The 19,007-nt window shown below is 43.9% G+C and overlaps 3 protein-coding genes and 1 long non-coding RNA gene across 4 annotated transcripts; all 4 read left to right on the plus strand.

The window, feature by feature from the left end:
• The first annotated feature begins 161 nt into the window (after positions 1–161).
• LOC146275188 (uncharacterized) lies at positions 162–1,467 on the plus strand. The gene is made up of 3 exons (XR_014766235.1): positions 162–266; positions 431–1,142; positions 1,330–1,467. It is a non-coding gene; the product is annotated as an uncharacterized LOC146275188 (long non-coding RNA).
• Positions 1,468–2,543: 1,076 nt separating this feature from the next.
• Positions 2,544–5,719, plus strand: LOC146275189 (E3 ubiquitin-protein ligase TRIM35-like). The gene is made up of 6 exons (XM_084702796.1): positions 2,544–3,158; positions 3,787–3,882; positions 3,977–4,207; positions 4,294–4,316; positions 4,402–4,520; positions 4,859–5,719. Exons 1-6 carry the CDS (start codon positions 2,754–2,756, stop codon positions 5,398–5,400), a joined length of 1,416 nt encoding a protein of 471 aa, XP_084558922.1. The 5' UTR covers positions 2,544–2,753; the 3' UTR covers positions 5,401–5,719.
• Positions 5,720–8,170: 2,451 nt separating this feature from the next.
• On the plus strand, positions 8,171–13,042 carry LOC146275190 (E3 ubiquitin-protein ligase TRIM35-like). Its single transcript, XM_084702802.1, has 6 exons — positions 8,171–8,575; positions 9,590–9,685; positions 9,765–9,995; positions 10,082–10,104; positions 10,188–10,306; positions 11,357–13,042. The coding sequence occupies exons 1-6, from the start codon at positions 8,171–8,173 to the stop codon at positions 11,470–11,472; spliced, it is 990 nt and encodes a 329-aa protein (XP_084558928.1). The 3' UTR covers positions 11,473–13,042.
• A 2,170-nt stretch (positions 13,043–15,212) lies between these two features.
• Positions 15,213–18,246, plus strand: LOC146275191 (E3 ubiquitin-protein ligase TRIM39-like). Its single transcript, XM_084702794.1, has 6 exons — positions 15,213–15,636; positions 16,265–16,360; positions 16,454–16,684; positions 16,771–16,793; positions 16,879–16,997; positions 17,336–18,246. The coding sequence occupies exons 1-6, from the start codon at positions 15,232–15,234 to the stop codon at positions 17,875–17,877; spliced, it is 1,416 nt and encodes a 471-aa protein (XP_084558920.1). The 5' UTR covers positions 15,213–15,231; the 3' UTR covers positions 17,878–18,246.
• The last annotated feature ends 761 nt before the right edge of the window (positions 18,247–19,007 follow it).

A 19,007-nucleotide genomic window follows, 5' to 3' on the forward strand; every position in this document is an offset into this window, starting at 1 on the left:
CAGAGCCATCAGACAAACCAAGGTACCAGTTTGACCACCAAAACAAACCAGCCTGGAAAACCACAGTAACGCCTGGGACACCCTGAGAGGCAGCTAAATCCCTCAGAGCGTCATGGACATCCATATGGACGGTGTCACTAGGGGGAGTCTTCGCATGGATCCCCCTTTGACACGTTTGTGGGTCTGTACAACTACCTGGCCCACCTGGATGGAGAGATCCCCCAGCAGCAGACAGACAGCTTCCTGCACAGCCTGAGGGAGTCTGTGTGAGTGATGGACTCTGGGTTCTGGACTGGCTCATGAGTTCTTTCTCTCTACATGAAGTTTTCAGCTTCATGTGTATGTTCTGCCTTTCTGTCCTCTTCTTGGCTGTCTGTCTACAAGGCCGTGTGACTCTAATCCAGATTAAAAACAATTCTCTGTCTTGCAGCTCCAGACAGAATGGTATGATACAGGTGGCACATTTCTACAGCCGTAAGAAGTGAGACGATAGAGAGACTGATGACAGGGACATGGAACAGCCAGGAAGAGTGGAGTCTTTACTTTTTCTACAAATAAATGTTACTGGAACCCCCAAAGTATTGACTCATTGTATGGTAACACCCCCCCAACAGGAGAGTTCCAACAGGGCTTGGGGGCCATTGAAACAGGGGTGGGGGGTAGACAGACAGATCCTTAACTTGATTGGTGTTTTTAATGCTTTTTAGAAATCATTTAAAGAGTTCAGACTTTAATATGTTCTAACCATTCTCCTGTCTCCTGAGAATGGTACTGTTGACACAGTTATTACAGTTATTTGCCCAAAACTGTACCAATGTGTTTCTCTGTGTTATCTGTATTTCACAACTGTTTGAGTCAGGGCAGAATTTCCTGGACAAAACTATTTCTGTAGTTAACTGTGCCTGGCTCCAAACCAGAGTTTCTTAAGGGAGATGATGATTGTCAAGGACAGGTGTGAGAAGAGAGAGAGGGAGAAAGAGGACGAGTGGACAGCCAGAAAGGAAGAGAGAAAAAGAGAGAGAGAGAGAGAGACAGATGAATGAAGACAGCTACACAGATGGACTTGAGAAGAAGGAGAGATGATAAGAGGGAGTAAGAAAGAACACATCTGGATGATTGACAGCCTATCAAATGTGTTACAAGTAATTATACTCACATTTCAATTAGCTGTATGCATTGAAACAAGGAGATTTCTCTCAATCTTTCAGCATGGGCCTTCCATTGAGAGTGATCTGTGAGCTATGTTATCAAGTTGCTCTGATGGAACCCTGTTTGAAAGACCACCACAGTCCCAGGTGGGTGATGGTTCACCAGCTCTGGTCTCTCTAGGGGTCCCCAGGGAGGGATGGTGAGACCGGCTGACCTCATCGGTCTGGAGGCTGTGGACGTGATGGATCCTCCTGGATCCTCCAGCTACATGGGTCTCCCTGGCGCGGTCAGGACAGAGTAGAGGCCGACACGAGGCTGTGACACAACACCAGTGGAGGTCAGGACAGAGTAGAGGCTGACACGAGGCTGTGACACAACACCAGTGGAGGTCAGGACAGAGTAGAGGCCGACACGAGGCTGTGACACAACACCAGTGGAGGTCAGGACAGAGTAGAGGCCGACACGAGGCTGTGACACAACACCAGTGGAGGTCAGGACAGAGTAGAGGCCGACACGAGGCTGTGACACAACACCAGTGGAGGTCAGGACAGAGTAGAGGCCGACACGAGGCTGTGACACAACACCAGTGGATGCTCCTCAGGGAGGAAGGGCAGGAGCATCCTCCTCTGTGACATGTCATCAAAATAAACTTTGTGAAACTTTTGTAAAGTTATACATTGGAGATAAAACTGTACAAAATATATTAATGTTTTTTTAAATACACAGTATTGAACAGAAAGTGTACAGTAGGTCAACAGCACTGTCTGTGGTAGAACCATGGTACATCCTGAGGACAGCTAGCCTCCGTCCTCCTCTGGCTGCATTGACTTCAATACAAAACCCAGCGGCTGGTGGGCTAAACCCCCTGTCTATAGACATGCATGGTATTCACAGTACTGTTTTTCTCATTTGCTAAGACACACTAAATGAAACTGGGATCCACTTGATCTTCATTATCACATTATTAGCACAGCAGAAGTCTTCTCTTGCAAATGTTATAACACTTTTTCATTTGTGTCACACATTTTTCACACCCTTTGTCAAAACAGTTTCCACAGATCTCATTGAAGGACCCCAAACTCTATTGTATTCACTGTGTTCAACAACAGGAAAACATCTATTCACAGCTTATAGAAATGACTTGCATAATTATAACTCTCTAATGCACCTGTGTGAAATGTGCTGCCCCTCTGTGGTTGCATGTTGCCACTGCTACTAGTGAAACGTTTAAGAGATCTCCTGTCACTCAGTATGCAGTTACTACAATACATACTGATACAGTTTACTTCCTGGTCTCCTGAAGCCCCGCATACTACGTGACTCACCTGTCAGAATACAGGAAGCAGAGTTCAGTGTTTCTCTGCTCACCAACAGGCTTTGAGATTCAACATTCTGCTCTGAGAGAAAACAAGACTATAATCACAACTCACACTGAGAAGAGAGAGATACTGCCTTCACACAACTACACAAGTAAATATTGTAATTTACAGAGACTTTAACTCACTGCTGACTGAATCAGAGTAATTTTAAACACTGACACTGAAGTGAAAGTGAACTTCAGACGACGGCAGGTTCCACACAGGAGGGTGTGACTGGGTGACAAAATGGCGTCCAGCTCGTCTCTACCAGAGGAGGATCTCTCCTGTCCTGTGTGCTGTGACATCTTTAAAGATCCTGTCCTCCTGTCATGTAGCCACAGCTTCTGTAAAGCCTGTCTGCAGGAACACTGGAAACAAAAAGAATCACAGGAATGTCCACTCTGTAGGAGAAGATCTTCCAGACCAGAACCACCATGTAACCTGGTCCTGAAGAACCTGTGTGAGTCCTTCTTACTGGAGAGACGTCAGAGAGCTTCAGCAGAGTCTGAGGTGCTCTGCAGTCTGCACAGTGAGAAACTCAAGCTCTACTGTCTGGATGACAAACAGCCAGTGTGTGTGGTGTGTCAGACATCTAGAAAACACAAACACCACGACTACTGCCCCATCGATGAAGCTGCACAGGATCACAAGGTATGATAGAGTAGCTATGACAGAGTGGACACAAATGTATCATTTAGGCCTAAACAATATGGGTCAAAGTATGTAGTAGACACACCTGTATGGACATCCCATTCTAAATCCATGGGCATGAAGCTTCAGTTGGCTCCACCATTGCAGCTCTGACAGCTGTCACTCTTCTGGGAAGGCCGTCCACAAGATGTTGGTGTGTGTGGAGAAATAAAGGGCTCTTAATACATGGAGCAGGTCTAATCACCCAACCAGGTCCCTGTGATATTTATTGCTCTTGTAGCTGAATGGAAGTAAATCCAGCATCAAAGTTCCAATGTTAGGAAGCATACTTAGAAAGGTGAAGGCAATTATAGAAACACAGCGTAAAACAAATCCATATCAAATGTCATGATGTTGGAATCAGACCTGTCCATTTACTGAGCAGTTTCCACATACTATTGCCAATATAATGTTTGTTAATATTAGAATATTTAATATTTATATATTTTTGAAGTGTTAATGATTTATTGTTTCTCTCCTTCGATTCTCATTCCTTTTACTGAGTTTTGTTAGGGAGCCTTCTCAGATCCAGCTGATTAAATGAGAGGATGAACAACTTTTACTCCTGTCATGTTTTGTATCATCCCAGGAAGAACTCCAGCCTATTCTGAAGTCCTTACAGGAGAAGCTGAAGATCTTTAACAAAGTTAAACAAACCTGTGATAAAACAGCAAATCACATAAAGGTAAACATATGTATTATTAAAAAAATACATGAAACTGTTTTTACATTGAAAACTCTGGTCAGCTAAACCTCTTTATGAACCTACATGTCTCCAGGTCCAGACCCAGCACACAGAGAAGCAGATTAAGGAGGAGTTTAAGAAGCTTCACCAGTTTCTACAAGAAGAAGAGGAGGCCAGGATAGCTGCACTGAGGAAGGAGGAGGAGCAGAAGAGTCAGGTGATGAAGGAGAAGATTGAGGGGCTGAGCAGAGAGATATCAACACTTTCACACACAATCAGAGCAATAAAGGAGGAGCTGAGAGCTGAAGACATCTCATTCCTGCAGGTCAGGACTGATCTCTCTAACTTCATATTGAATGGCTGGCTGGGTGTGTTTATGAGTGTCTAACTTCATCTTCTGTATCTCCACAGAACTACAAGGACACAGTGAAAAGGTAAGTGACCTGCCTCCTGTCTCTCTCTTCTCTGTGGTTGTGAACCCAACCCCACAGCAGCTCTGACTCCAGAATGTTCTTCCAGAGCCCAGTCCACTCTGCCGGATCCACAGCTGGTCTCAGGAGCGCTGATAGACGTGGCCAAACACCTGGGCAAACTGGCCTTCAGAGTCTGGGAGAAGATGCAGGACATTGTCACATACAGTGAGTTTTTGATCAAGTAACCATCTTCATATTTAATATTGTACCTGCATTATCCTGCATTACTGATCACGATCTCTCTTCTATGATTATGATCATACCTGTACATAACATAAGACTACAGTACAGGCTACAAACTGAACATGGCCATTGTTACTTAATGTTCTTTATCTCACACCAATACCAGCCTGATATGTTGCATACAGCATGATTAATGCATGTAGAAAAACAACATGATATGTACAGTCATCATTACTGGGTTTGTCATGGTGTCAACTCCTGGTGGGTGAGGGTGTAAACATCAAACACTGCATCAACACAAACCTGATCTCTCTCCTCAGCTCCTGTGACTCTGGACCCCAACACTGCCTACCCACACCTCATCCTGTCTGAGGATCTGACCAGTGTGAGATTCAGTCAGGAGAGACAGCAGCTTCCTGACAACCCAGAGAGATTTGATCACTATGGATGGGTCCTGGGCTCTGAGGGCTTTAACTCAGGGACACACAGCTGGGATGTTGAGGTTGGAGACAGTACATGGTGGTCACTGGGTGTGTTAACAGAGTCTGTCCAGTGGAAGGGAGTCATACAGGGTGGACGCTGGGGAATCAGGTTCTATGATGGTAAATACGGAGAAGCATCCTCATCAGGTCCAGTCACTGTTCTCACAGTGAGACAGAAACTCCAGAGGATCAGAGTGCAGCTGGACTGGGAAAGAGGAAAGCTGTCATTCTCTGACCCTGATAGAAACACACACCTACACACATTCACACACACCTTCACTGAGAGAGTGTTTCCATACATTGGTAATGCATGCACTCTACACCCTCTGAGGATCTTACCAGTGAAGGCCTCTGCAACAGTAGAACAGCACAGTCATTAGACCAGCACATTGGGTGTGTTTACAACCTTCCTGTCATAAAGGAAAACAACTTCGAACATGAGCATGCATGTACATAGAACAAAGATCAACAGTATTTAATGAATTATAGGTAGCGTGTTGTTTTCATGTATTACTGTTTGTGAATCGGAAGTCATATAGCTCTGCTGTATAAGTCAAATGCCTATATATCAACTGTACACGTACACAATTATAATTGCATCATCTATTACAGTATTTTACTTTTTTTCCAGAATCAAATACAGAATCAGCTGACTTAAATGTTTTACTTGAGCACATTTAAACATTAATATTTACTTAATGCCGCTGTAGTTTCTAATAAAGTGTATTGAACTGTGAAATTATAATATACAGTGTGTCGCTTGTTGTCTTCAGCTCATTTGAATGATTCCCTCTTCCTGCAGTAGAGGGCACTGTAGTACATCTGATTCTGATTCGACCTTGTTGAACCAGTTTGGAAACAATATAACTTTCCACAATTATCAAGCATCACATTCAAACTAATTAGTGTCAACACATCCGATAACAACAGTAGGACTCGTAGAAGATGGAGTGGTGGAGTGATGGGGGACACAGTGAAGAGAGACTGTATAACAATCTCTCAATCACCCTGGGATCTGCGACAGTGACCCCCTCATCCTCTGCCAGGAACCTCGGGGTGACCATGGATGACAAGCTCTCCCTCAAAGCCCACATTGCTGCGGTCTCCCGGTCTTGTAGATTCACCCTCTACAACATCCGGAAGATCAGGAGATACCTGTCTGAGCATTCCATCCAGCTGCTAGTCCAAGCACTGGTCCTCTCCAAGTTGAACTACTGCAACTCGCTGCTTGCTGGTCTCCCAGCATGCGCAACCCGCCTTCTCCAGAGGATTCAGAATGCAGCAGCCCGCCTGGTCTTCAATCTACCCAGACGCTCCCATGTTACCCCGCTCCTCATCTCCCTCCACTGGTTTCCCATCACGGCCAGTATCAGATTCAAGACCCTGATACTGACCTTCCGAGCGGTGGACGGGACTGCACCCGACTACATCAAGTCTCAGCTCCAGCCTTACACCCCCACCCGCCACCTACGGTCTTCTTCTGACAACCGTCTGGTGGTCCCACCTCTCAAGAGCGCCCGGTCCCAACACAAGCTCTTCTCCTGTCTGGCCCCCAATGGTGGAATCAACTCCCCACCTCCATCAGAGACAGACTGTCTCCCCACCTTCAAGAAAAGGCTCAAGACACACTTGTTCTGGGAGTACAACGTTACTACGCACTTTTTGAGGTTCATATTGTTTAATTGTTTAACTGTAACTTGTTCAACTACCTGCTCTTATGGTTCTCTTTGGGACTTATTTAGTTTTCACAATGTATGCTTCATGTTTTGGTTACCCGCAATGTTTGGTGCTATCTCGTTGTTATGATCAGTGACATATGCACTTTTGTAAAGCTCTCTTTTGGAAGTCACTTTGGATAAAAGCGTCTGCTAAATGCATAAATGTAGATGTAAATGTAAATAATATGTACAGAAACTATGGGGACACAGTGAAGAGAGGCTGTAAATCTGAATAAAGTAACTATGGGAACACAGTGAAGAGAGGCTGTAAATCTGAATAAAGTAACTATGGGAACACAGTGAAGAGAGGCTGTAAATCTGAATAAAGTAACTATGGGAACACAGTGAAGAGAGACTGTATATCCGAACATTGTAACTGTGGTGGGCACAGAGAAGAGAGACTGTGTGTCTGTATAGTAACTGTGGGGGGGTCACAGTAAAGACAGACTGTATATCAGGTGGTCATCTGTTGTCAGTCTGTCCCGTGTTAGAATAACCACACTCCTTCTACAGGTCATCTAGCTGAAACACACACACACATGCACATGTATACACACACACACACACATACACACACACAGAGACACACTCGCACTTCTCTGATTTAGGAGTGGAGATGGAATTGTGCAGAGACCAGACTCTCACTCAGTTCTTCTTTTCACTTCTGTTCAGTTCAATAAAGATCCACTGGATTCACTACGTGAGTATTCCAGTGTTTATGTGTGTTTGTGTATCTGTGTAGTCCTGTCTGCGGTAAGGACAGTTTCTAGGCTCTTTTTCCCATAGACACAGAAGAACATCAGAGAAGGTCATCACAGTGTGTTTATGTTTGTCTGTCTGTCCACACATCACAGCAGGAAATGGGATTGATAGGACTACATGAACATCAACAAGCCATGTCATCCATACAGTCCCTGATACACAAACATATACAAGTTAGGTCTATACACCCCTCCATCAGAAGAGATTATAGATTACTGCCTCTGTGAGAAATGTGCTGCCCCTCTGGTCACATGTTGCTACTGCTGATAGTGAAGACGTCGTTTTCTGTTGTTGTTTATTAAGAGAAAGAGACCTCCCGTCACGCAGTCTGCAGCTCATTCAGCACACACTGATGCAGTTTACTTCCTGGTCTCCTGAAGCTCCGCCTACTATGTGACTCACCTGTCAGAATACAGGGAGCAGAGTTCAGTGTTTCTCTGCTCACCAACAGGCACTGAGATTAACCATACTAATCTGAGACAAAACTGGACTAAATTTCCAACTCACACTGAGAACAGAGATATACTCCCTTTACACATCTACATGAGGAAATGCTGTCATTTACAAAGACTTTAACTCACTGCTGACTGAACAGTAAGTTTTAAACACTTTGACACCAAAGTGAAAGTAAACTTCAGACTGCAGTAGGAGGGTGTGACTAGGTGAGAAAATGGCATCCAGCTTGTCTCTCCAAGAGGAGGATCTCTCCTGTCCTGTGTGCTGTGACATCTTTAAAGATCCTGTCCTCCTGTCATGTAGACACAACTTCTGTAAAGCCTGTCTGCAGGAATACTGGAAGGTGAATACAAAAAGAAACTGTCCACTTTGCAGAAGAAAATCATCAAAGGATTCCCCTCCCCTCAGCCTGGCTCTGAAGAACCTGTGTGAGTCCTTCTTACAGGAGAGACGTCAGAGAGCTTCAGCAGGGTCTGAGGTGCTCTGCAGTCTGCACAGTGAGAAACTCAAGCTCTACTGTCTGGATGATAAACAGCCAGTGTGTGTGGTGTGTCAGGACTCTAAACTACACTCCAACCACAGATTCAGACCCATAGATGAAGCTGCAAAGGATCTCAAGGTATGATTGAGTAGGTGTGACAGTAGACACAGATGTATTATTTAGGTGTAAACAATATGGGTCAAAGTATGTAGTAGACACACCTGTATGGACATCCCATTCTAAATCCATGGACATGAAGCTTCAGTTGGCTCCACCATTGCAGCTCTGACAGCTGTCACTCTTCTGGGAAGGCCGTCCACAAGATGTTGGTGTGTGTGGAGAAACAATGGGCACTGATGTTGGATGATTAGACTTGGCTTGCAGATGGTTAGAATTGATCTCAAATATGTGTCATGGTGTATACAGTAGGTGAGGTGTCAGTGCAGGCCAGTCAAGGTGTCCACACCAAACTCAACAAAACATTTCTGTATGGACCTCAATTTCTACATGGAGCAGGTCTAATCACCCAACATCAGTGCCTGTTATCTGTAATGCTCCTGTGGCTGAATGGAAGTAAATCCTGGATTAAAGTTCCAATGTTAGGAAGCATTCTTAGAAAGGGGAAGGAAATTATAGAAACACAGCGTAAAACAAATCCAGATTAAATTTCATGATGTTGGAATCAGAGCTGTCCATATACTGAGCAGTTTCCACATACTATTGCCAACATAATGTTTGTGAATATTAGAATATTTAATATTTATATATTTTTGAAGTGTTAATGATTTATTGTTTCTCTGCTTCGATTCTCATTCCTTTTACTGAGTTTTGATTGGGGGCCTTCTCAGATCCAGCTGGTTAAATGAGAGGATGAACAACTTTTACTCCTGACATGTTTTGTATCATCCCAGGAAGAACTCCAGTCCATATACTAAGCGGTTTCCACATACTATTGGCAATATAATGTTTGTTAATGTTAGAATATTTAATATTTATATATTATTTGAAGTGTCATAAGGATCTATTGTTTCTCTGCTTCGATTCTCATTTCTTCTACAGAGTTTTGTTAGAGACGTCTCAGATCCAGCTGGTCAAATGGTCAAATGAGAGGATGAACAACTTTTACTCCTGACATGTTTTGTTTCATTCCAGGAGGAACTCCAGCCTGCTCTAAAGTCCTTACAGGAGAAGCAGGAGGTCTTTAACAACATTAAAGAATCCTGTGATCAAACAGCAAATCTTATTAAGGTAAAATATTGATTAATATTATAGTATAAAACAGTTTTTACAGTCACCTAAACCTCTGTATGAACCCCCATGTGTGCAGATCCAGATCCAGCACACAGAGAGGCAGATTAAGGAGGAGTTTAAGAAGCTTCACCAGTTTCTACAAGAGGAAGAGGAGGCCAGGATAGCTGTACTGAGGAAGGAGGAGAAGCAGAAGAGTCAGGTGATGAAGGAGAAGATTGAGGGGCTGAGCAGAGAGATATCAACACTTTCACACACAATCAGAGCCATAGAGGAGGAGCTGAGAGCTGAAGACATCTCATTCCTGCAGGTCAGGACTGATCTCTCTTAGTTCATATTGAATGGCTGGCTGGGTGTGTTTATGAGTGTCTAACTTCATCTTCTGTATCTCCACAGAACTACAAGGACACAGTGAAAAGGTAAGTGACCTGCCTCCTGTCTCTCTTCTCTGTGGTTGTGAACCCAACCCCACAGCAGCTCTGACTCCAGAATGTTCTTCCAGAGCCCAGTCCACTCTGCCGGATCCACAGCTGGTCTCAGGAGAGCTGATAGACGTGGCTAAACACCTGGGTAACCTGACCTTCACAGTCTGGGAGAAGATGCAGGGCATTGTGACATTCAGTGAGTTTTTGATGAAGTAATCAACTTCATATTCAATACTTACATTATCCTGCATTACTGATCATGATCATCCTTGTCCATAAACCACCCATGACTCTACATTACAGGCTACTGAACATGACCATTGTTACTTAATGTGTTTGGTCGTTTCCGTTAGCTAAACTAAGGATCTGGAATGGGGCTTCGATGAACAACCGGTAGAAGTTATGCAAAGAGTAGTCAATTTATTACACACACCAATAAAACATACAGCAGGTGTTCAAGGTCTGGTGCCACTGATACACAGGATGCCTAGATAACCCAGCTAACAACAACACTGAAATAGGAACTGCAATGACACACAAAACTTCAACATGATGCAATAAGTGAGCACACGCACTCAGAACGGCAGTGAGGTTTCACGGCAATTAATCCCTCTGGTCTAAGCATAGCTGGGTATGTCCAGACTTTCTGCAAACTATCTGATCAGGGCCCTCACCGTACACCTGCAATTACAACCGACAAACAATACATAGGCTAAAAAGATTCAATAAAAACAGGGATAGCAATATAACCAGCTCATATTACCCAACGTCACGCTGTTCGCACAGCTTCGTGATACAACAAACACCAACGCTCTCTCTCGTCTTTACGCTACCAACATGCCCTTTAAGGGTTTGTCTTTAATTGGCGTTGATTGTCTATTCTAGAAGCAGCCAGAGGCACGGCCGCGAATGTCGCGAAAGCTGGCCGCCATTGGTAGAGCTAGAGGCTCGGTAGTAGGTGTGCGTGCTATTAGATATGCCGTGGTCCACCCACTTCCCCCGTTGGCATCGATACTCAAAAGAAAGACATCACAATATTACATGCATTACACATGTTTTTCATCTCACACCAATACCAGCCTGATATGTTGAATACAGCATGATCAATGCATGTAGAATATCAATGACATCCACATACATGATATGTCCAGTCATCATTACTGTGTTTGTCATGGTGTCAACTCCTGGTGGGTGAGGGTGTAAACATCAAACACTGCATCAACACAAACCTGATCTCTCTCCTCAGCTCCTGTGACTCTGGACCCCAACACTGGCCACCCAAACCTCAGTCAGGAGAGACAGCAGCTTCCTGAACACCCAAATAGGTTTGATTACAATAGATGGTGTTGGAGGTTGCTATAAGCCAAAAAGGTTGCAAGGAGGAATTGGAGGCAGGCTGGTTCCAAGTTCAAATACAAATTCTTTGATCATCAGGAATACAAACATTGGGCTCTCTACATAGAAAGCTTAGCTAAGCATAGATGACATGCAATCTTATACTCTTTCCTAGGACCCTCCTTCTTGGACATTGGTTTTACAAGGCATGTGTGACTTCTTCCTGTTACATTTACATTTATGCATTTAGCAGACACTTTAATCCAAAGCGACTTCCAAAAGAGAGCTTTACAAAAGTGCATTGGTCACTGATCATAACAACGAGATAGCCCCAAACATTGAGGGTAGCCAAAACATGAAGCGTACATTGTGAAACTAAATAAGTCCCAAAGTGAAGAACCATAAGAGCATGTAGTTAAACAAGTCACAATGAAACAACCTCAACAAATGCAAGGGTGTACCTGAGGAAATAAAGCAAGCAACACAAATATATTACACTGCAAGTACAAACGTTTTACAAACTTATCTCTGGTGTTCGCCAGTGTTATTCTAACAGTTGTTTGGTTCTCTTTCTTCAGTCATAACAGATTGAAGTTCAGGTTTCCGTTTTTCAGTATCTAGTTTTATCAGTGATGGGTCATATTTCCGTCTATGTATATTGGTCTTCCTTAATGTCAAACCCTGCGTCCTAGCTCAGACTGTCCTCAAGTTATCCTAATGTGGCGGGGAAGTTCGACTACGCCACTCTCACAGATGGGGTGAGAGACCCTTAGTTGGAAATACTATATCTAAGATTTGTGTCCTGTCCAATTAAATGAACTGTACAGAGGCTGTGGTATCAAAAGTATACAAAAGGTTTATTTTATACACAATAGTATGGTATATAATGATACGTTATAAAAATAGTTCACGGCAAGCCAAAGTACATGAGGTAAACACATCGAACCACTCCTCAATTCAAACAACTTAAACAAAAGATAAACAAAAATGTGAGAAAAACAGTGAGGTTGGCACTAAACCCCGACCGCTGATACGTTTGGAACCCGCACTCGGTTGTCCAGTCAATTTCCTGCTAAGGAGGTGTTTCACTGAATCTTTGGTGCCGATGCCTAAAGCACTAGGTTACCCACACAGCAATAATTGCCCCAAATACCAACCACTACTTAAACTATCGCTGGCGTTTAAGGAATGAGCGCCAGCTGTGAGTTACACAGAGCTCCTGGGTCCTAGAGCTACCCGGTTACACTAAGATGACCTAACTGACTAAGAGACTGAAGGGTTACCTCAGGTGAACCAGCTCTGACGCAGAGAACAGGACACAGCACTGATCAAAGGGTAGAACCAAGGACTTGAGATGCACAAACAAAGAGTCGATTGAACAAGAGAGTAGGAATCTACATAGACTGACCCAGGACTGGGTCAGTTAAGTGGTGGTTCATGCCAGGACTATCAGCTAGTTAAGTAATGGTCGTTTCATACAGTTTTTGGGCCACGGCAATGGATCCTGGGCTCTGAGGTCTTTAACTTAGGGAAACACCGCTGGGATGTTGAGATTGGAGACAGTACACACTGGAACCTGGGTGTGTTAACAGAGTCTGTCCAGAGGAAGAGAGGCTTACAGGGTGGAAGCTGGGTAAGCTTGTTCTATGATAGTGAATACACAGCAATATCCTCATCAGGTCAAAACACTGCTCTCACAGTGAGACAGAAACCTCAGAGGATCAGAGTGCAGCTGGACTGGGGGGGAGAGCTGTCATTCTCTGACCCTGATAGAAACACTCACCTACACACAATCGCACTCACCTTCACTGAAAGTGTGTTTTCATTCATTCGAAATAGCTGCACTCTCCACCGTCTCCACGGTGAAGGCCTCTGTAACAGTAGAACAGCAGAGTCATTAGACCTGGTACCACATCTATCTGGAACAGTAGAACAGCACATTGGGTGTGTTTACAACCTTCCTGTCATGAAGGAAAACAACCTCTAACATGAGCATCCAGGTACAAAGAACAAAGACCAAGAGGAGTGATTATATTTTAGGTAGAATGATGCTCTTCGTGTTTGGCAGTATATATAAGTCAGGAGTCTTTTGGCATGCAGGACTTAATACATAATGCCTGTTTATGCTGTAATGTGCATGTACACTATGATAAAATAATTGTATCTTTTTCCTACAAATATTTGCCAGAACATTTGCTTAGTCACCTTAATTGTGATACTTGTATACTGCTGTTCATGAATGTTGACTGTACTAAGATTTAGTTTCTTTGAGCTTATAAAATATTATAATCTATGAAATTACGTGATAGTGTAAACTCTTTCATCTCTCACGTTCTCCCGAGTTTGATTTATACAATTCACTGTTTTACCTCTCGAGGAACAGTAGGCCTACAGCAGATACTTTCAACCTTGTTGAACCAGTTTAGAAACGGTACAACTCTCCACTGTTTATCAAGCATCACATTCCAAACTGAAGGGTGGGCATGTTCAAACAACTTTATTACAACACAGAAAATCACAACAGTAGAAATAAGTGGTAAAATTGTAACAGGGGCAAATGTCCACCATGAAAATGTGTTGGGGGTGGGGCAGCCTGTCTGATTTTGCGTATTGGTTGTGTGTGTGCTTGTGACATCCCTCTACAGGTGTTCCTCATATGCTGGCTAATTGGGAACCCACGGGCTCTCCTTATATCCCATTTTATACGATTATTACTTTTAAACCTTTTCAATAAAAGCCAACTTTATCTACGATCACGTCTCTGTATTGTTGTGTACCCAAGGGTCAGACATTTGGAACCTGTACGGTTACAAAAACACATTATCAAATGTAAAGATGACACATTGACAGGGGAGGGTTGGTCAGTAGGGTGTGTGTGTGTGTGGGAGGAAGGGGGGGGAGTGTTTAGCCTTCTGTACATTCAGCTGTAACATAGATGAGAAGACAACAGTGAGCAGGTGTGCTGAGGTGAGGTCCAGGTCTCCTCCAGGTGTCACCACCATGGTGGCAGTGACCATCTTCATACCAGCCTTGGGGCTCACCAGCCAGGCAGTGTTGGTGGCCAAGCCTCATGGACCACTTAGCAGCCATCTGAAACAGGGAGAGAGGAGGGGGAGAGGGGGGAGAGAGAAAAAAGAATCAGATGATATGTGGAGAGGAGGGAGAATGGGGATAGGAGGGATAAAGCAGGGAGAGAGAGGAGGGAGGATGGGGATAGGAGGGATACAGCAGGGAGAGAGAGGAGGGAGAGATGATGGAGAGCGATAAGATAGTTAAACAAAGGAGGGAGACAGAATGGAATGGGGTGGAGGGGAGAGACTCACCAGTCATGTTGAAGCTCATTCCTGCTAATTGAACATTATGCAACACACATCAACAGTACAAGTGGTGTTGAAGAACTTCTCGAGGAGAATGAGATCTCCTGTTACTCAGTCTGCAGTTACTACAATACACACTGATACAGTTTACTTCCTGGTATCCTGTAGCCCCGCCTACTAAATGACTCACCTGTCAGAATACAGCAAGCAGAGTTCAGTGTTTCTCTGCTCACCAACAAGCTCTGAGATTCACCGTTCTACTGTGAGAGAAAATTGGACTAAATCACAACTAATACTGAGAAGAGAGAGATACTGCCTTTACACAACTACAGGAGGAAATACTGTCATTTACAGAGACTTTAACTCACTGCTGACTGAATCAGAGTAAGTTTTAAACACTTTGACACCAAAGTGAAAGTAAACTTCAGACGACGGCAGGTTCCACAGGAGGGTGTGACAGGGTGAGAAAATGGCATCCAGCTCGTCTCTCCCAGAGGTGGATCTCTCCTGTCCTGTGTGCTGTGACATCTTTAAAGATCCTGTCCTCCTGTCATGTAGCCACAGCTTCTGTAAAGCCTGTCTGCAGGAACACTGGAAGCAGAAAGAATCATGGGAATGTCCACTCTGTAGGAGAAGATCTTCCAGACCAGAACCACCATGTAACCTGGTCCTGAAGAACCTGTGTGAGTCCTTCTTACAGGAGAGACGTCAGAGAGCTTCAGCAGGGTCTGAGGTGCTCTGCAGTCTGCACAGTGAGAAACTCAAGCTCTACTGTCTGGATGACAAACAGCCAGTGTGTGTGGTGTGTCAGACATCTAGAAAACACAAAAACCACGACTGCTGCCCCATCGATGAAGCTGCACAGGATCACAAGGTATGATAGAGTAGCTATGACAGAGTGGACACAAATGTATCATTTAGGCCTAAACAATATGGGTCAAAGTATGTAGTAGACACACCTGTATGGACATCCCATTCTAAATCCATGGGCATGAAGCTTCAGTTGGCTCCACCATTGCAGCTCTGACAGCTGTCACTCTTCTGGGAATGCCGTCCACAAGATGTTGGTGTGTGTGGAGAAATAATGGGCTCTTAATACATGGAGCAGGTCTAATCACCCAACCAGGTCCCTGTGATATTTATTGCTCTTGTAGCTGAATGGAAGTAAATCCAGCATCAAAGTTCCAATGTTAGGAAGCATACTTAGAAAGGTGAAGGCAATTATAGAAACACAGCGTAAAACAAATCCATATCAAATGTCATGATGTTGGAATCAGACCTGTCCATTTACTGAGCAGTTTCCACATACTATTGCCAATATAATGTTTGTTAATATTCGAATATTTAATATTTATATATTTTTGAAGTGTTAATGATTTATTGTTTCTCTCCTTTGATTCTCATTCCTTTTACTGAGTTTTGTTAGGGAGCCTTCTCAGATCCAGCTGATTAAATGAGAGGATGAACAACTTTTACTCCTGACATGTTTTGTATCATCCCAGGAGGAACTCCAGCCTATTCTGAAGTCCTTACAGGAGAAGCTGAAGATATTTAACAAAGTTAAACAAACCTGTGATAAAACAGCAAATCACATAAAGGTAAACATATGTATTATTAAAAAAGACATGAAACTGTTTTTACATTGAAAACTCTGGTCAGCTAAACCTCTTTATGAACCTCCATGTCTCCAGGTCCAGACCCAGCACACAGAGAAGCAGATTAAGGAGGAGTTTAAGAAGCTTCACCAGTTTCTACAAGAAGAAGAGGAGGCCAGGATAGCTGCACTGAGGAAGGAGGAGGAGCAGAAGAGTCAGGTGATGAAGGAGAAGATTGAGGGGCTGAGCAGAGAGATATCAACACTTTCACACACAATCAGAGCAATAAAGGAGGAGCTGAGAGCTGAAGACATCTCATTCCTGCAGGTCCGGACTGATCTCTCTTAGTTCATATGGTATGGCTGGCTGGGTGTGTTTATGAGTGTCTAACTTCATCTTCTGTATCTCCACAGAACTACAAGGACACAGTGAAAAGGTAAGTGACCTGCCTCCTGTCTCTCTCTTCTCTGTGGTTGTGAACCCAACCCCACAGCAGCTCTGACTCCAGAATGTTCTTCCAGAGCCCAGTCCACTCTGCCGGATCCACAGCTGGTCTCAGGAGCGCTGATAGATGTGGCCAAACACCTGGGCAAACTGGCCTTCAGAGTCTGGGAGAATATGCAGGACATTGTCACATACAGTGAGTTTTTGATCAAGTAACCATCTTCATATTTCATATTGTACCTGCATTATCCTGCATTACTGATCACGATCTGTCTTCTATGATTATGATCATACCTGTACATAACATAAGACTACAGTACAGGCTACAAACTGAACATGACCATTGTTACTTAATGTTCTTTATCTCAAACCAATACCAGCCTGATATATTGCATACAGCAGGATTAATGCATGTTGAAAAACAACATGATATGTACAGTCATCATTACTGGGTTTGTCATGGTGTCAACTCCTGGTGGGTGAGTGTGTAAACATCAAACACTGCATCAACACAAACCTGATCTCTCTCCTCAGCTCCTGTGACTCTGGACCCCAACACTGCCCACCCACACCTCATCCTGTCTGAGGATCTGACCAGGGTGAGAGGACGTTGTGAGAGACAGCAGCTTCCTGACAACCCAGAGAGGTTTGATCACTATACATGGGTCCTGGGCTCTGAGGGCTTTAACTCAGGGACTCACAACTGGGATGTTGAGGTTGGAGACAGTACACACTGGTCACTGGGTGTGTTAACAGAGTCTGTCCAGAGGAAGGGAGTCATACAGGGTGGATACTGGGGAATCTGGTTCAGTAATGGTAAATACACAGCAGCATCTTCATCAAGTGTAGTCACTGTTCTCACAGTGAGACAGAAACTCCAGAGCATCAGAGTGCAGCTGGACTGGGAGAGAGGAAAGCTGTCGTTCTCTGACCCTGATAGAAACACACACCTACACACAATCACACACACCTTCACTGAGAGAGTGTTTCCATACATTGGTAATTACTGCACTCTCCACCCTCTGAGGATCTTACCAGTGAAGGCCTCTGTAACAGTAGAACAGCACAGTCATTAGAGCTGCTACCACCTCTATCTGGAACAGTAGAACAGCACATTGGGTGTGTTTACAACCTTCCTCTCATGGAGGAAAACAACCTCTAACATGAGCATCCAGGTACAAAGAAAAAAGATCAACAGCTCTGAATGAATTAGTTTGGTGTTTTCATGTATTACAGTGTTTGAATCAGAAGTCACTTAACCTTGCAGAAGGAAATATATATAACGCCTGTTTATGCTGTAATGTCCATTTACACTATGACAAAAGCATTTTATATTTTTTTCTACAAATATTTGCCAAATCAAATGCTTAGACACTGTACTTATTTGTGATACTTGTGTACTGTTGAACATGAATGTTGACTGTACTACGCTTTGGTTTCTTTGTGAGCTCATAACATATTATAATCTATTCAATTATGTAATAATTTACACTTGTTCATCTCTCACCTTCTTCTGAGTTTGATTTATACAGTTCACAGTTTTACCACTAGGGGGAGAAAGAGGACAGAATATTGTTCCACCAGTTGACTCTTTCAACCTTGTCAAACCAGTTTAAACACAGTACCGGTACAACTCTCCACTGTTTATCAAGCATCACATTCCGAACTATGAAGGGTGGGCATGTTCATAACATTTTATTACAATACAGAAAATCACAACAATGGAAATCAGCGGTTTAAAAACACATGATCAAATGTAGAGATGAGGACACATATCAACAGCTGGTGATCAGGGGAGGGTGGGGACAAGAGGGACTATGTCCTAAAACAGCTACTGTCCTCTACACCCAGACTCCACTGTCTTCTACACCCAGACTCCACTGTCTTCTACACCCAGACTCCACTGTCTTCTACACCCAGACTCCACTATCCTCTACACCCAGACTCCACTATCCTCTACACCCAGACTCCACTGTCTTCTACACCCAGACTCCACTATCCTCTACACCCAGACTCCACTATCCTCTACACCCAGACTCCACTGTCTTCTACACCCAGACTCCACTATCCTCTACACCCAGACTCCACTATCCTCTACACCCAGACTCCACTGTCTTCTACACCCAGACTCCACTATCCTCTACACCCAGACTCCACTATCCTCTACACCCAGACTCCACTATCCTCTACACCCAGACTCCACTAT

This window comes from Hypomesus nipponensis, chromosome 8 (genome assembly GCF_054491055.1).
Source record: "Hypomesus nipponensis isolate SF chromosome 8, ASM5449105v1, whole genome shotgun sequence".
In the NCBI taxonomy this organism is placed as follows: Eukaryota; Metazoa; Chordata; class Actinopteri; order Osmeriformes; family Osmeridae; genus Hypomesus; species Hypomesus nipponensis.

Coding starts and splice junctions, on each gene's coding strand:
- LOC146275189 (XM_084702796.1), top strand. CDS start 2,754: ATGGCGTCCAGCTCGTCTCTACCAGAGGAGGATCTCTCCTGTCCTGTG. Junction 3,883..3,976: donor AAACAGCAAATCACATAAAG/GTAAACATATGT, acceptor ACATGTCTCCAG/GTCCAGACCCAGCACACAGA. Junction 4,208..4,293: donor AAGACATCTCATTCCTGCAG/GTCAGGACTGAT, acceptor GTATCTCCACAG/AACTACAAGGACACAGTGAA.
- LOC146275190 (XM_084702802.1), top strand. CDS start 8,171: ATGGCATCCAGCTTGTCTCTCCAAGAGGAGGATCTCTCCTGTCCTGTG. Junction 8,576..9,589: donor AAGCTGCAAAGGATCTCAAG/GTATGATTGAGT, acceptor GTTTCATTCCAG/GAGGAACTCCAGCCTGCTCT. Junction 9,686..9,764: donor AAACAGCAAATCTTATTAAG/GTAAAATATTGA, acceptor CCATGTGTGCAG/ATCCAGATCCAGCACACAGA.
- LOC146275191 (XM_084702794.1), top strand. CDS start 15,232: ATGGCATCCAGCTCGTCTCTCCCAGAGGTGGATCTCTCCTGTCCTGTG. Junction 16,361..16,453: donor AAACAGCAAATCACATAAAG/GTAAACATATGT, acceptor CCATGTCTCCAG/GTCCAGACCCAGCACACAGA. Junction 16,685..16,770: donor AAGACATCTCATTCCTGCAG/GTCCGGACTGAT, acceptor GTATCTCCACAG/AACTACAAGGACACAGTGAA.